The 15,712-nt window shown below is 53.7% G+C and overlaps 6 protein-coding genes across 6 annotated transcripts; 3 read left to right on the top strand and 3 right to left on the bottom strand.

The window, feature by feature from the left end:
- The first annotated feature begins 272 nt into the window (after nt 1-272).
- F5144DRAFT_621723 (uncharacterized protein) lies at nt 273-1,998 on the top strand. The gene is made up of 3 exons (XM_066792076.1): nt 273-1,001; nt 1,076-1,617; nt 1,696-1,998. Exons 1-3 carry the CDS (start codon nt 558-560, stop codon nt 1,862-1,864), a joined length of 1,155 nt encoding a protein of 384 aa, XP_066640959.1. The 5' UTR covers nt 273-557; the 3' UTR covers nt 1,865-1,998.
- A 61-nt stretch (nt 1,999-2,059) lies between these two features.
- F5144DRAFT_652559 (O-methyltransferase-domain-containing protein) lies at nt 2,060-3,358 on the bottom strand (the record flags this gene model as incomplete). The annotated part of the gene is made up of 1 exon (XM_066793057.1): nt 2,060-3,358. The coding sequence occupies one exon, from the start codon at nt 3,356-3,358 to the stop codon at nt 2,060-2,062; it is 1,299 nt and encodes a 432-aa protein (XP_066640958.1).
- Nucleotides 3,359-3,861: 503 nt separating this feature from the next.
- Nucleotides 3,862-7,424, bottom strand: F5144DRAFT_535268 (SNF2 family N-terminal domain-containing protein; the record flags this gene model as incomplete). Its single annotated transcript, XM_066787033.1, has 9 exons — nt 3,862-4,434; nt 4,487-4,638; nt 4,694-4,725; nt 4,822-5,291; nt 5,404-5,766; nt 5,975-6,057; nt 6,139-6,216; nt 6,268-6,464; nt 6,565-7,424. 9 exons carry the CDS (start codon nt 7,422-7,424, stop codon nt 3,862-3,864), a joined length of 2,808 nt encoding a protein of 935 aa, XP_066640957.1.
- Nucleotides 7,425-9,783: 2,359 nt separating this feature from the next.
- On the top strand, nt 9,784-11,265 carry F5144DRAFT_593763 (uncharacterized protein; the record flags this gene model as incomplete). The annotated part of the gene is made up of 3 exons (XM_066790500.1): nt 9,784-10,037; nt 10,098-10,625; nt 10,692-11,265. The coding sequence occupies 3 exons, from the start codon at nt 9,784-9,786 to the stop codon at nt 11,263-11,265; spliced, it is 1,356 nt and encodes a 451-aa protein (XP_066640956.1).
- A 1,134-nt stretch (nt 11,266-12,399) lies between these two features.
- Nucleotides 12,400-13,411, top strand: F5144DRAFT_535262 (carbohydrate binding-domain-containing protein). Its single transcript, XM_066787032.1, has 2 exons — nt 12,400-12,605; nt 12,672-13,411. The coding sequence occupies exons 1-2, from the start codon at nt 12,504-12,506 to the stop codon at nt 13,311-13,313; spliced, it is 744 nt and encodes a 247-aa protein (XP_066640955.1). The 5' UTR covers nt 12,400-12,503; the 3' UTR covers nt 13,314-13,411.
- Nucleotides 13,412-13,632: 221 nt separating this feature from the next.
- On the bottom strand, nt 13,633-15,304 carry F5144DRAFT_576250 (uncharacterized protein). The gene is made up of 3 exons (XM_066789120.1): nt 14,905-15,304; nt 14,349-14,814; nt 13,633-14,254 (listed from the first exon to the last, which is right to left on the bottom strand). Exons 1-3 carry the CDS (start codon nt 15,144-15,146, stop codon nt 14,078-14,080), a joined length of 885 nt encoding a protein of 294 aa, XP_066640954.1. The 5' UTR covers nt 15,147-15,304; the 3' UTR covers nt 13,633-14,077.
- Between the last annotated feature and the right edge of the window lie 408 nt (nt 15,305-15,712).

The following is a 15,712-nucleotide window of genomic DNA, read 5'->3' as shown; positions in this document are numbered from 1 at the left end:
ATACTACATGTAATGGTGACCATGACGCGACAATGCCCCAGATGGGCCCACAGACATGCCTTCATCCGATCATTCGCCCGGCAATCCCAAGGATTAAGAATTGGCCATACCCGCTGCCTACTTGCCGTACAACCCTCCAATGAAACAAACCCGGCAACAGATGATAGATAGACAAGTAACCCGACCCATCGATGGTTTTACTCAGGGCCACTACTTGGAGCGTGGGGGTATATCATCGGGTAGGCATCCCTTCATGAGTCCATGTATCGATTGGGTACTTTACCCCGCGAGGTGAGCTTGTTTCGCAATATGGGGTGCGTATTAGACCATCGATATCCGCACGGTTATCATGTTCCTGATGGTTACATGCTTGATAATCACCAGCTAACCCCGAGACACTCTCCGTGGCAAATAACAACGGAAATAAACTAAAAGGATAAAATCTTTAAGATAAGGGTGAACCACCATCCCTAGAAAATCTATACCAAACACACAAAGAACGGGCGCCGTTGGCAATTTCACCTAGCATACGCCCCCCCCATACGCAATTCAACCCAATGGCACCGGCGCCTATTCTCGAGTCCATTGTGGACACAGTTCAACCCAAAAAGGACACTCTCCACCTCCCAGAGTTGGCACGGCAACGGCTGACGAAGGCCGGTATTGATTTGTCCCGGGGTTACCCGTATCGACCCGCTGCTCCTCTGTATCTGCAAGATGTATACAAGATTCGGGACGACGAACGGCCGTATGAAGATGCTGGGGCAAGGGCCGACAAGCAGAAGACGCACTTGTTTTCTGCTGCGACAAAGGTTACAGATTTGACTACCCACATCGGGACGGAAATCGAGGGCCTCCAGCTCAAAGACCTTACCCCTGAGCAACGGGATGAGCTAGCGTTACTAATCGGGGAGAGGAGCGTGGTATTCTTCCGAAATCAAGACATCACCCCACAGCAGCAGAAAGAGCTCGGCGAGTGGTTCGGAGAAGTCGAGATTCATGTGAGTACGATGTGAAATATCGTGGCCGGGTGCGGCTGCAACTCGGTACATAATCTGATGTGATACGTACCTAGCCTCAAGTGCCCCAAGTTCCTGGCGTTGCTGGTGTCACTGTCATATGGCCAGATCTATTTGCCCAGGAAAACGCAGCCAGCTTCCGCAAGCCAGGTGGCGCTTCATCGTGGCACACCGACCTCGTGCACGAGCGGCAGCCCGCAGGGATCACGCACCTACACAATGACACGGTGCCACCAGTGGGAGGCGATACTCTCTGGGCTTCTGGTTACAGCGCGTATGAAAAGCTCTCGCCCGAGTTCCGCAAATTTATCGACGGGAAGCGGGCCGTTTATCGCTCTGCTCACCCATACTTGGACCGCGAAAACCCAACTGCTGGCCCCAAGCACATCGAGCGCACTCATCCGCTGGTCCGTGTCCATCCGGCCACGGGCTGGAAAGCCCTCTGGGTCAACCGGGCCATGACGGTACGGATCGTTGGGTTGGACAAGGCCGAGAGCGACCTGATTCTGAACTACCTTTACGATGTTTTCGAGAAAAGCGTTGACATACAAGTGCGGTTCAAGTGGACGCCGGGTACGAGTGCGCTATGGGACAACAGGTAAGGAAACGCACCTCATGTGATGATTTCATGTGCCACTCTCTAGCTGTTTCCACAAGCGGGAACTAACGGCAACAGAATTACCATCCACAACGCAAGCTGGGACTATGGCGGGAGGCACCCCCGTCATGGCACTCGCGTCACGTCCCTTGCCGAAGTCCCCTATTTTGACCCCAACGCCCCGACCCGCCGACAAGCCCTAGGTTTGCTCGAAGAAGGTGAGAAGGAAGCTTTAGGGGTCGAGTGAGAGCTGAAGGGTTTCACATCTGAGACGTTTGGAGCAGCGGTGGGATGTATAGCAATTAAACAGCCCACGAGTCATGCAGACTACCTAGTTTGAAACTTTGAATGATAACGCCTTTCCGAGTCGTTTCCATAACGCTCCCTATTCATATCTCCTCCTAGTTCCGCCACCTTAAGCCACACTCCGTAGCAGTAAGTTTCACTGCACCAACCGTGCCTCAATGAGGCTGTCCGTCCCCAGCTTTGGCCTTCCGACCACCGCCGTGATCTTAAACCTAGAATCGACGCTGGTAAGTAATTCCTGCCAATCTTCATATGATCGCTCCTGAGCATTGAACATGGACAACATGACTATGTCCAAGGCACGAACTTGGGCTTCTTGCGTCTTGGGTATTGTGTTGGGTTCTGGCAAAACAATGTCGCAAATAAGGAGGCGACTATCGGGGCCCATGGCCTCGACAATCGGTTTGAGTATCTGTCGGCAGTACGAGTCGGGCCAATTGTGCATGATGTTTCGGAGAAAGTAAACGGCCGCCTTTCTGCATGCTTCGGGTTGCGGTTCGAAAAAGCTGTGCGGGCAGAAATGAACTCGATCAGATACACCTGCTGATTGTTGAAGCATGCTAGACTCCTCGGCCAGGTCGCCGAAGTCCTGAACCTGGAACCTCAGAAGGGCGTGTTTCTGCGCAACGGCCGTGGAAATATGCCCTATCCCACCGCCAACGTCAACAACAAGTGAGTTTGCCGGCAGCGTCTCCCATGCGTAAGCGCGAGCAATAGACTCAGCCGTATCAGCCTCGATGCCGCCGGCGAAGGCATCCACGAACAGGCCAAACTTGACCATATGGACCGGGTGCTTTTTCTTATAGTCAAAGAAAGAATCTCCGAATGCCAGACTGAAAGCTGCGTTCCGGGGCTCGGCAGCCTCTGTTGAACCCGTTTGCATTTCTACCGCTTCAACAAGCTTGGCCACAGAGGGCATCATTTCGGAGTGCCGAAACCACACACATGCCCTCATCTTCGGATCAATGGCCAATGTCTTGGACCAGGCCGTGTGGGCGACAAACCCCCGCCGGGGTTCAGTAAAGTAGTAGTTTGCGGCTGCTATCCGCAAAAACCGCACCAGCAGCCCCTTGTCGAGTCCCGTCTTGACCGATAGTTCATCCATGCCAATCTCTCCCGATACGGGGACCTGCTGTGGCACGTTGAAGTGACAAAGGACCTGCATTGCGCCGACAAAATAGATATCCTTGAAGTAGAAGAGGCGAGTAGTTTCGCTTGGTCCCACGGCTAATGTATGGAGCGCCTTTGATGCCTCTATCAGTGCGTGCCTTGCTGCTGATAGTTCCTCATCCGCTTCGGGTATGGGATGGGAAGGGCCATCTGCGTCGAAGGATGGCTGGGGAAGGCCGTCGGACTTGAGGCGTTCGACTATTATTGATGTGTTGCGGGATATCTCCTCTGCGAGTTCCGAGAGAAGGGAGGTGGGCGAAGGCATATTTGTGTACATACAGGGTAGGCTGATGGGTTAGACTTTTGCGTTTTTGGTGATATTCTGAACAATTGATGCTCTTGGAGAAAGGTCGCCTCCGGAGGGACTCCCTACCTCTCACCTGCCATGAAATTTGGACGGACACCCTGGTGTCCGCTTGTTTCGCCCCGGACCTCCGGTTGGGCCAAAGGACCTCCTCGATCCCGATTAAATCGCCAGCGGATTGGAGCATTATAACTCAAATTGACTTAGTTTAGCGAGTATCTAGCCTAGCACTTTCCCATGTATCAAGGGGGAGCCAAAAACTAGCGTGTCGGCTACCTGAGACCCCCTTTTCTCGCCGCAGGCCGCCCAGCGATGCATCAGCATGGTCACCAAGCTCCCCGTTCCTCCAAACCACGCCGGTAATAACCCCCCACGTCGCGAAAGTTGCGTATTCCACCAACCCGCACACAAAATCAAGCATCGCCTGTGTGCCGTGGCGACGCCCTGCCGCTGCTGGGACGCTCTCACTCATCCTCCAAGTCCGTGTCGTCCTCGCTCTCCTCATCCTGCGCTTCTCCAGATGTACCAGATCGGGTTTTAGGCCCACCGAAGCCCAAAACCGCAGCATCTGTGTCGGAGGCTCCCTCATAATCGCTGTCGTCTTTGTCCTCGCCCTCATCGCCACTCAAGTCATCCGCGCTGTCGGTGTCGGTGTCGGCGTCGCCGTCGGTGTCGCTACTGCTATCATCATCACTTCCTCCATCTCCCTCGCTCTCTTCGTCAATGTCGTCCAACCTAGTCAGGTCGAGCATCTCCTGGTCGATGGTTCCATCCTCGTCGTGCGTGCCCCGCGCGGGACCATCTCCCACGGCCAACCCGATGGTCTCCCTCTTCCTCGCTTGCATCCCCAGTATGGTCTCGTCCATGGATCCGGCGGCAACCAACTTTACAGTGTGAACTGTTTTTGTTTGGCCGATCCGATGGACGCGCGCGAAGGCCTGGCGTTCTAAGCCTTCGTGCCACCAGTGGTCGAAAACAATGGCCCGGTTGGCAGCGGTCAGGTTCAAGCCATGGGCACCGCAGCTGACGGATATGAGCTGGCGCCATGTCAGCTATGAAATCTTGACGGTTTGCGAAGTTGGCACTAACCATGACTTTGATTTCAGGAACCTGCTGGAAAGCCCTGATAGACATCTCTTGATCGTTTGAGTCCATTTCTCCCCAGAAGTAAACGTACTTGATGCCGTTCTGGAAGAGCATCCTACCGAGGAATGAGAGCATTGGGATCCATTGGATGAATACTGTAATATCGCATTAGTTCTAAGTTCATTCGGGACAGCGGTAACGGCGGCTTACTGATGATCTTGTCGTCAAGGGCTTCCTGCTGCCTGCAATGAAGCTAGATTAGCCATTTTTCTCAAATCCATGACTTAGCGTCCACGGCCAATTAATGTGTAGGGAAAGGGACATGGATGCGAGCCTACCACTTATTGACCAGGGCCATTGTTTCTCTCGTCTTCGCGCTGTGGGGGATGGGGTCCCAGGGCCTTTTATCGCATTCTCGTAGAAACACACCAGCATTGCCGCGTATTCGCTCGATGTCGTCCTTCTTTTTCCTTGCCCGTCGGCCTTTACCTTTTCTACCTTTTGTAGTCTTGCCGCCTTTCCCTCTCCCCTTCCTGGCCTTCTCCCGTTGGCCTAACCGTGGCTGCAATCCGAACTCGTCGTCGCCAGGTTTGCGAAACCTTTTCTTTCGCTTGTCTTTGGTAGATAAAGCTAAATATGAAAATTTGCGTTTCAAATTCTCAAAGTAATCACTAGTATGGCGGTAGTATTCCTTGCCAGCCTCGGACAAGATGGGGCCTGGAGCTTTGCCGCAGCTCAGACAATGACGGTCCTGCTTCGATCCAATCTGAGACTTTTTGACGCAGGCCTTACAAAAAGCATGGCCGCACTATGTTCGGTTAGCACCGGCTTCAAATAGACAAACTTGTTGAGTTAGGGTTGGGAGATTGGGGAGGTATAAGGGCGGAGGGTGGACAAAAGGGGTCACAAATCGCTCTTACATTTCCGATCAGGGGCTCGACCAACGCATTGCAGCACGCCCTACAGAAGTAGTGGGACTCCTGTCCGGCGGCACTTCCTTCCACGCCAGTGATTTCCGGCGCGTGGGGCTGTAGGGCCTGTTGGTTGATGTATGTCGGCTCGACCAAAGCAGGATGCGAGGTGAAAAACCTCAGATAATTGTACCATTTTCTCAGCTCACCGTTGGGGATTGTGATGAACCCGCCGCCGGCTTTGCGATTCCTCGCTTGCTCTCGGAGCTGGTGGAGCTTCACATTGGCGCGATGGTATAAGTCGCTTTCGGTCGGGGAGAACTCAACGGTAATGAGTTCCGTTGGGCGGTTCTCGGGAACTTCGAGTATCGGCTGACCTATTAGTTTGTCCTGGACACACCTACACTTGGTGGTCAGCTCAAGTGCCTAAGGGTCTCCCTAAATTGTAAATGCCGGTTTGTCACAACACTCACCGCCCCAGAGATATCTCTTGGTATAACTCTCTCAGTTTTTGTCTCTGCTCATCCTATCCACAATCAGCACTAGGAAACCAATGATTGCCACATGGTAGGAGCCTCACATTCGCAATGTTTCCCATTGCGTCGTGGTAGCCCCCGAAATTACTATACTTGGACCTGATGAAATCCAGGTACGGGAAGAACTCTGTTTCGAGATTGGTTAACCATGACTCTGGAGAAGGAGAAGGTCCTATTGGCGGTCTTAAGAATGGATAAGGACACTTACCATCCGTATCGTTCGTCAGCGGAGTCCCGCTTAGAACCCAGCTGTATCTCCTAAGAAGAAGCCTGCATGCTCTCGAAGCTGCGCAGTGTTATTTTCAGGTTCATGAAACCATTGAATGCTGTCACTTACTCCGACTGGCCCTGTTGTTTATGGCATGGGCCTCGTCCAAGACGACACGGTGCCAGTCTGTTTGAAATAGCAGGCCTTTGCTATACCGACGCAAATTGTCTCTCCATTTCGCGTCTCTTTTTTCTTTCAGCTCTTCTATGTACTCCAGTTCGGCAGGGGAAGGTAGCTGGCGCTGGAGCTGGCTGTAGTTTGTTATGCTATAATGAGGAAAGTCAGCGCCGCCAAACCGGGCGAGGTTTCGACACTTGTGATCAAGTACAATCACGCAGGATATGTACAATGAGGAGAAGTACTTACACTATGCCGGCTTCCTTCCATTGTACTTTCATCAGGGGTGCACCGGCAGCATAGATATAAACACGCTTCATTTTTTTATGTGAGCAGTGGGCATTGATTTCGTCACACCACTGCGTTATTAGCCTCTTGGGGGCAATGATGAGAGTCTTCGATGCCTTAGAGTTCTTCCCAGCCATATTCTGAGACATGCAGGCCAGGAGCTGGACCGTCTTCCCCAGCCCCATCTCGTCGGCGAGGATTCCGCCTGTCGGGGCAGCTGGGTGAAACTCACGACTCAGCATCCAGCTCACGCCAATAAGCTGGTGGTGGTAAAGCGACGTGCTGAAGTTGCCGAGCTGCCACTTTCCGCCCACCAATTTGCAGCCGCTTTGACCGAAAGACATGGCGGCATTGTAGATTTTATGGAGGTCTCCACGGGTTTGCGGGTCGTCGAGATTGACATCCACCCCTAGAAACTGTTGCATTTCCTGGTGTTGTTCCGTGAGATGGAGGCTTGCGTTGTCGGCATGCCCAACACCCGTGGTCGGATCAGGACTGCTGGATTCGTTGTCGACCTGGTGTGGACCTGGGCTCTCTGGCTTTTCGGCGGTGCGTCCCTGGTGTCTCTTAGCCTGCTTGTTTTCAGTATCACCATTTCTTTTCCGCTTCAACAGGCCAGGTTGCCTCAAAGCACCATACGCCTGCTTCCAGTACTCCTTTGCGTTCTTAGGGCCCTCGTTTGCCGCAAACCAGCCATTTAGTTCGCCGGGCACTTGTGTTGGGGCAGGGGAAGCGTGGTGAGAACATGAAGGGTTCCTGCTTGGTGCAGGGCTGATATAATGTTGGATCGTAGGTGTGTTAATAGCTTGGGGGCTTCCCATTTTGCGTGGGGAAGCAGCAGCGACATCTGCCTCTGGTATCTGTCCTGGGGAGGCCATAGTTTTGGAGAAGGAGTGGCAATCTTTCGCCTATCGTTGGGTTCGGGCAAAGTGCGATTGTGATAGTGCTGAAGTGTCGATCTCCTAGCCGCCGGTGTTTGAAACTAGAAATATTAGTCTTGGTTCTGTGAGGTAGATGGCGCCGGGGCCGAGGAAACAAAATGGTTGGCTGTGATGGATGAGGAAAGAGTCAGAGAAACAGCCACCAAAACCGCCAGATACAGTCTCTGTTTTCAAGATCTCGTGTGCGGTTGCAATGAAGGCTGGTCATCGGGTGTTTGTTTTCGTAAGAAGTTTGAACTAATTACTTTGGAATGAGCCTCTTTTGGCTCATGAAATGATCACTAGTGCTTGGGCCGGGAACTCGGTGATGGTATGTCGCTGAATCATGCACCGGAAATGGCGAGGATTGCGAAACGAGTGGATGGAAGGGGAAGGGGGGCTCTTTGCGCAAGAATCGGGCAAAATTTGGCGAAATATATGGCAGGTTCTTTCTCGACTGCCTCGTAGATTGCGGGGGAGTGTGTGCGCGTGGCTTCTCAGCGGCCGGCAGCTCTTAGCGAGAAGTCGAGCGTAGCAGCCCTTAAATGTCTTTTGTTTTGAACAAGAGAAAAGAAGATTACCAAGTTTGTTCGTGTTTGTATATCCGCAGGGGGCAGCTCCAACTGGAGCCGAAAGAGTATTTTGAAAAGCCCTTGGGCCAGACGGGCCAACGATGTGGAATCCGATGGATGGAGGGTAACGATGAACCGTAGAAAGTAGGTAGGTACCAAGTCTTATAAACTTCATATAGTACCAGCCGCTGAAAAGCGCACGAGAGGCGAAAAGGAAAGCGAGGGATGATTGTTGGCAAGGATGGTATCCCAAGTTGGCAACTAGACGACCTAACAAGGAGAAACCCCCAAAAGTAGAATTGGCAGTTAAGGTATGGAAGCCAGTATCTTTGCGGATTTCGGTCCCATCGCACACAGAGAATGGAAAACACAGATGCCTTAGGTAGGTACCTATCTCTGAGAACCGAAGACTCTGGCTTCACAGGGGCCGCGCTCTGCAACAACCGATATTCATTTTTTATAGATATTCCTCCATAGCTAACATAATCTCCGAAGCGTCTCTGGCTGCCTACCTTAACCTAGTTATCCTCCCCCTAGTACTCGCCCGCAGTAGTCAGTGCCGGGTACCACACCCAGTTGCTTTCCTTCGAGTCGTCGCCGAGGAGTCGCTGACGACATTGGTTGGGCCAGGTGTATGTACCGTGGGGCGATTCCCAACTGGAGTGGAGAACTTCAATGCTTGTTTTCCTCCCTGGGTTCTGCATGTCTCAGGTAATCATGGAAGATTGAACAAATCTGTTTGGTAGTTCTACCAGGGCTGAGCGCGTCCCTGACACATCTCAACGCCGTCCAAGCTAAACCCCACCCTAATAATAGTTTCCAGGTTAGGTTGTTGGTTTCACCCCCTGATTGATACATGCCGTCAGACACACTATCGGCATCTGCTCTCTGATTGGCCGATATGACAACTCCAAGCCCGTTGGTCAAGGGTCAATCAGCTGCAGTGCCGTGCAGGAGCAAGGACCCATTTTATTTTGTCCCTGGCCCTGGTTCACGATAAGTTGATGGGTCCTTCCCAGGCACCCATGAGCTGCTTCAGCTGCTTCGGCTGAGCTTCACTTTTGGGTTTCCCTCTTTCACCAATGTCTCGCCAGTTCAATTAGCCAGAATTGACCAATACTCGTAAGCACCGATACAAGTGAGAGAATTGAGGGCATATTCTTTTTTGTCGCTCTGGTCAACAACATTGGCGATGGCCGGCGGAAATGGCGGAGGGGGGACGGACCCATTTTCCCGGGACTTCGCGATCTCATCGGCGCCACCTTCCGCGTCGCCATTGCCGGCTACCGCGCACCATGCAGAAGACCCAAGCGGAAGTAGTGGCCCAGGGAATTCACACATGTACTACCCGCCCAGCATTGACACTGGCCTTGCAAGCACCGCCCGTTTGGGCTCGGCCGGGGGTTCGGTCAAAGCCGCCCACGGCTGTTCCGATACCGAAGCCGCAGTGAGTCCCGGCATGCGACGCCGCCCAACCCGGGTTGGGACCTTTAAAACGGTAGATGACTTCGATGACTTCACAGTCCCCCGCGGCTGGCATCGTATGTCCAGCCCAGAACCCCACTATGCCCCCAAACTTTTGCTCGCTTTCCCTCCTTGATTGCCTTACTGACGACATCCGCAACCCCCTTACAGCCGGCGCTGAACCGGGTGTGGATCCGAGCAAACCGGACGGCGGCCATGCCTCCATGGCAACACTGAGCGCCCCCTGCGAAATCACCGTCGTCGACTTCTCCAAAGACCGCCTCACCCTCCAGAGACTCGACAATAAAACACTGACGGGATTTTTGAACCTGCCCCAACCCGAATGGGCCAGTTGTCGCTGGATCAATGTCAATGGTCTTAGCTGGGATGTTATCCAAGCCCTGGGCCGGCATAAAAACCTCCACCGGTTGGCGATCGAAGATATGATGAACACGAAAAACAGGACAAAGGCGGAATGGTATGTGGAGGGGATAGGAACGCCTCGAAAGTGGCCATACCGGATGCTAACCGCCGACAGGTTCCCCACACATGCCTTTATCGTGTTGACGCTCCAAAAACTGGTCCATTTATATGAATCAGAAAGTGAAGATTCTGATTCAGAGTCTGAAGACGATACTACTAGTCGTAAGAGCGTGCGGAGCAAACGGAGCACAAAGGCTCCAAAACGGCTACTGCGGCGCCTGAAGAGAGCGTTTCGCCGGAAACCCGACAACCTGGGAGAGAAATCCTTGGGCACAGGAAGGTCGTCCATTCCTGGGAATGCTGGGGTCTATTTAAGATCTCAACCCACTGGCTTCTCCGAGGTGTTAGATATCAGCCAACTGCGTACACTACAGCGCTACCATGCCTCGCCGAACGACCCACGGACCAAGTACATGGAAAAACATTCTGCCCTCTCCCCAAGGAACTTGGCCGTGGCTTGCGAGCAGGTGTCCATGTTCCTCACCAACGACAACTGCATCCTTAGCTTCTTTGAGCAATCGGCACATGATATTGAAACGCCCATCATTCGACGGCTTCAGACCGATGACACCATCATCAGGCAGTAAGTCACCCTGACCACCTAACCGCCCCTCCCCTGGGGCCCACCGCTGACGCTGTGCTGTGCAAGGTCATGCGATGCTTCCCTAGTTGGACAAGCCATTATGGACGCAATAATCGATTTGGCCATTCCAGTCACGGCCTGCTACGACGACGTGATAGGTGATCTTGAACTGGACGTTCTTAACCGGCCTAACATCGGGCATACCAAGAGCCTCTATATTCTCATATCCGAGATCAACAAAGTCCTGTCCTTCATCAGCCCCATCACGACGCTGATCAATACCCTGCGTGATCACGAAGCTAAGGTGTCACCGGATGTGGTCATGACGCACCTCCTGGACCCGAACCACGGCGTAATTATCACGCCTATGACTTACATCTATCTTGGGGATGTGCTCGACCATTGCGTGCTGATCACTGAGACGCTTAATCAGCTCAAAGGCTCAGCCGACGGCATGATTGGGCTCATTTTTAATACCCTATCAGCTTACCAAAACGAGTCCATGAGGCAACTCACCGTCGCAACCATCATCTTCCTGCCGTTAACGTTCCTAACAGGGTATTTTGGACAGAATTTCGAGCCGTTTAGCGTCTTGCAAGAGGACATCAGCTACTTGTACGCATTACCCCCTTCAGTTTAGAGGATTTCATGTCCCGTCCACTGACTGCCTGCCCAACAGCTGGAAGATTGCCGTCCCTTTAGTTGTCTTCACCACCATCGCCTTGCTCTGGGAAGGCATTTACGAGTACGGCAAAGCGCTGCTCCAGCGGCGCTATATTGGGCGCCTCAGGAAGAACCGCCCAAGAAAGCAGAACAGGCCCCCCCGCCCATGAGCACTAGTCATGCGTATTGTCGGGCACCGAATTCGGCATCGACATAAACTCGGTTGCTTCATTCCGGGTGGCCAGTTACGGGCTGCTGAGCTGACGAGGGCCGGCCTATATAAATCTGGCGGCCCGCACATGCGACCTTGACGTTGCCAATCCCCGCCCATGTCGTCGTTTTTGTTGGGGGTCGGTTGTGTTGAAAGTCCATAACTCCAAGCGAGGCCGTGTGGATTGTGTGACGGCAAGCGACGTCAATGTGAGGTCGTCGAAAGTGCTACCGAGGCAGCCCTCGCGCATTTGTTGGCTCGGTGAGCTGGGCCACCCGGCAAAAGGCTTGCCGATGTGGGTCTATCACAAGCAATGCCGCGCCGATTGGAAGCTTGTTTCGCTGCTTCGGCCGTCCCGCAGAAAGCCGGGCTGGCCCGGTTCGCTATTTGGGGGGGAGGGGTCGAATACGAGATGCTTGGCGGTCGATCACTTCCGCACCCCGCATCAACCCTAGGCTCCGTCCAGGTCTGTTCCAGTGAGAAAAGCAAGCGCATCCATTCGCGAGGCTTGTGTCAAAAGACAAGGGCAAGCAAGGGCAGAGGCTAAATAAAGTATTATGTGGCTGGTCCAAAAGCCAATCCAATGTCTGCTGTGGAGCTGTCTTTCTCCGCGAGGTGCTTCTCCTTCGGTTCATATCACAGAAGTTCCTGGTCAAGCTGGGTAAGTCCTTTGTACATACCTCTCCAAACTTGGACCCAGAGATGGGGGCCCGAGAATACGAGAAACTGCAGAATGATCCAATGCCTGCAGCCACTAACCCCCTTTTCAGTTCTCGATGTGACCCGAGGATGCTACATTGCCGTCAGTGTCGCGGACGGGCCCGTCATGATGGGAAATCGGATGTTGTGGCTGTGCGCAGTATAAAGTCGACCTCAATCCCATCATCACCCCCTCAAATGTATCGAGGCTATCGATCCACCCATTTATCCCGGTAAATACCTTATTAAGCACCGTTCCTATACCGCCGTCGTTATTTAGACGACAAGTACACAAAGCCCACAACATGCCTCGGTTCACTTTGGCCGTTGCCGCCCTCGTGGGACTGGCGAGTGGTGTTCTGGGGGACCTCAAGACCTGCGGTCCGGCACAGTACGACCCGGCCCAGGTAAGTCGTGTCACCCCTCCGCAACACAAGCATACGGAATTGGACTAATCAAGGCTTCGCATGTAGTACGTCTGCTGGAATAACCAGTTTCTCTGCCCCATCACGGCCGGCGAGCCTCTGTCCAACTGCGCCGGTGCATGCTACAGCAAGTTCATGTACTCTTGCACCAACAACGTCCTGGCGCTTCTCCCGGCCACGGAAACGCCTTTCACTCTTACCGTTGACAACCCCACCCTTCCTATCCACGGGAAGCCTGTCACCGCGGCCGGCCGGCATTGGACCCTCAATGGCGAGACGAGCAGTTACTGTCCTGAGCAGGTTGGCGATGCCTGCCCGCCAGGTGACAAGACCGTCATTGTCTCCAGCGGCGGACGTGTGTCCATGAGCGTCATGGTCCCCGGCGGCCAACAAGCCTACCTGGACCCGTTCTGGAACATGGGCTACACACAGGCTCATTCGGCCGCCATCCCCGCCGGGAGCCTCTTGGAAGGCTTCGGTGCTTACCAGGGCGGCGGTTTCGTCAACCTTAACGGAAATGGCTGGGGCTGGGCTGCCTGCCCCCCGAGGGCCTCGGGCGGTGGTGGCCCGGGTTGGAACTTGGTGGCCCGCAACGAGACGAACGCGGCGAACTACAGCGAGTGCCACCCCGTCAACTTGAAGATCAACTCACTGCCCAGTGCCACTTTCGGTGCTTGGCAGTACACATAGAAGAGCGATTGCATGCAGATATCGCAGCTTTCGTTCGCGGCCGTTGATAATACACGTTTAATTCCGTAACCGGTCAACTTTTTTTATGTGAATCAATGTGGGCAAAGCCATAGACCGTGCGTGAGTGTTGTGTGATTATCCCGAGTGTGTGCTAACCGAGCAGTGACCAAGTTGAACGCGGGAGAATAAGACACATTCCGGGAGCGGGCAACTAACTCCCTTGGATATGGCTTTTTCCTGGCCATGCTAGGGTGGCGAGAGAAATATCCTCGGGCGAACACGGTGGTAAGCCAAAAGTGTAGCAATGCATGAACGCAATTTGGAACTATTGTGATAAACAGGAGTTGGAAATTGGCAGCAGGAGCTCCACCTCTTGTGATGCCAGATATCAAGAGTTTCTAAGAGCAACTTGAACCTCCTGAGACTTCTACCAACCACTTTCCACAGCGGAGCCCCCCCCACCTGTCCAAAAACCGTAACGTTTGCTGAGCTATTTCCTTTGTATGCCGTCTCGGTGGGAGCCCGTGGGGCAGCGGTGTTCATGCAACCACGGGGCGCCATCTATGATGCTCTCTATCCTCTATAATAAAGGTTGTAACGTAAAGCCAGTCCTATCTACCCAAATATGGCCATGCCGTACGTAACCTTCAGGGCGGAGCCATACGGATACGGAGTCTGGAAATCGTCTGTCTACTTGTAGTCAAGCGCCACAAAATCTCAGCGGCGTGGGCTCGGTTCAAAACGAATCGCGCGGGGACTTTTGATCAGTCCCGGCCGAGGCGTTCTTCGTCGTCATCCCTAAGCTCGTATGCTGGGCGAAACTTCGAAGTGTCTCCGCTAAGTGCTAACGCTGGGTTTGGCCGGGTGTTAGTGACACCACCCAACGAGGTGAACCCCCGGTTGTACAGCTCGCAAAACGGAATCTGGAGGTGCCGGATGAACTGCTCAAGAGTCAGCCAGAGCATCATTTGCGCCGTGTAAATCACCCACGACCCTCGAATAATACATAGGCCCAGAAAGAAACAGCGGACTCACTGCCCAGATCTCGACGTAATGCCAATCGATGACGGGGTGGACACGCATAAACTGCGGCCAGCCCTCGTCCGTGGGGTCGAAATGTGTCAGGAACTCCCCGTGCGGGTCAGTCCGCCTGGTCCCCAAAAATATTGCTTGGATTGCTGGGGTGTCCTCCAGGTATGCCTCAAGAGCCGGTCGCATAGGGAGCGCATAGCGTTTGAGGTCGAGATGGTATTGTTCTGCGGACGCCGCCACGAAATCTTCGACTTCTGAAAACGGATCGGAAGAAACTATATATATCGCTTGAAGGGGACGAGGGGCAGAATCGATCGTTGAGGGCTGGGGAGCATCGTGAGAAGGCGACGAGGCGGAGGCGGAGGCGGAGGCGGAGGCGGAGGCACAGGTAGGCAGGCAAGCGAGGATCAAAACCAAAAGAACGAGACAGTCCTTGCCGCCGTTATATGAGAGAGAGAGGTCATCAACCCTTTCCGGATCGCACGATTAAGTCAGCCGGGTTGGTTTCGCCGAAATAACTCCCGTTGTCGGCCGCGGGCCATGCTATCGGATCACGTACCCATATCGGCGCAGCGACTCATGAATGACGTCCATGGACACTCGAATTTGGCGCTGCACGTTGCGCAAGACATCATCATCGGGTTTTTCCGCGAGGAATGCATCGATCTTTGCTCGCAAGTCGAAGCATATGCCAGGCAAAGCCCGCGGTATTGTGCCATGGGTCGTCACCGGGGCGTCGGTTTTGGTGACGCCATTGATTCGCGCATCGTGCTGGTGCTGGCAGGCCGAGTTGGCTGTCATCTCTTTCTGTCCGGAATGAATCGAGGGGGTAGAAAAGATGCGAGCGGCCGGGACGGAGGAGTCGGAGCTGGCCAGGTTGGACTCATCTGGCGAGGTGGGGGGAAGGATGGATGCGACCCACAATGCGGGGGTGGGGCACCCAGACACCCCACTCAAAAGGAACAACCACCGAGGTACTAAGTGTGACGAACCTACTTCAGGATCCTATCCTGTTAGGGTTCAGCTTCGTTGAAGGTAATCTCTCGTGGATGCTTAGGTTCGGTGCAGCCAAAGGGTGCACAACAATAGACTTGTCTCAACAGTAGGCTTGCGAGCTTGTAGCGAACTGTAGTTGTGATTGCTAACTGGAGAACTCCCAGAGCTCTCCAGAACGAGTGACTATATACTTGTCTATCTACCGTTGCTCATGATGCTCACGGGTCTTGGCCCTGAGCACTCTGAGCAGAGGGTGCTCATGATGCTCACGGGTCTTGGCCCTGAGCACTCTGAGCACCGCGGTCCTTGCCCATTCATTGGTTACGTGTTTCCTCTTAATGATTGGTTCGAGGTATTGCCAGCGTACCCCG

The sequence above is a fragment of the Chaetomium tenue genome, assembly GCF_020726465.1.
Source record: "Chaetomium tenue strain MPI-SDFR-AT-0079 chromosome Unknown F5144scaffold_5, whole genome shotgun sequence".
Lineage (NCBI taxonomy): Eukaryota > Fungi > Ascomycota > Sordariomycetes > Sordariales > Chaetomiaceae > Chaetomium > Chaetomium tenue.
The sequence above is the reverse complement of the archived record's forward strand: the minus strand, read 5'-3'. Positions and strand labels throughout refer to the sequence as shown.

Coding starts and splice junctions, on each gene's coding strand:
- F5144DRAFT_621723 (XM_066792076.1), top strand. CDS start 558: ATGGCACCGGCGCCTATTCTCGAGTCCATTGTGGACACAGTTCAACCC. Junction 1,002..1,075: donor TCGGAGAAGTCGAGATTCAT/GTGAGTACGATG, acceptor ATACGTACCTAG/CCTCAAGTGCCCCAAGTTCC. Junction 1,618..1,695: donor AGTGCGCTATGGGACAACAG/GTAAGGAAACGC, acceptor TAACGGCAACAG/AATTACCATCCACAACGCAA.
- F5144DRAFT_535262 (XM_066787032.1), top strand. CDS start 12,504: ATGCCTCGGTTCACTTTGGCCGTTGCCGCCCTCGTGGGACTGGCGAGT. Junction 12,606..12,671: donor CACAGTACGACCCGGCCCAG/GTAAGTCGTGTC, acceptor CTTCGCATGTAG/TACGTCTGCTGGAATAACCA.
- F5144DRAFT_576250 (XM_066789120.1), bottom strand. CDS start 15,146: ATGACAGCCAACTCGGCCTGCCAGCACCAGCACGATGCGCGAATCAAT. Junction 14,815..14,904: donor GAGTCGCTGCGCCGATATGG/GTACGTGATCCG, acceptor CGATCCGGAAAG/GGTTGATGACCTCTCTCTCT. Junction 14,255..14,348: donor ATTACGTCGAGATCTGGGCA/GTGAGTCCGCTG, acceptor ACTCTTGAGCAG/TTCATCCGGCACCTCCAGAT.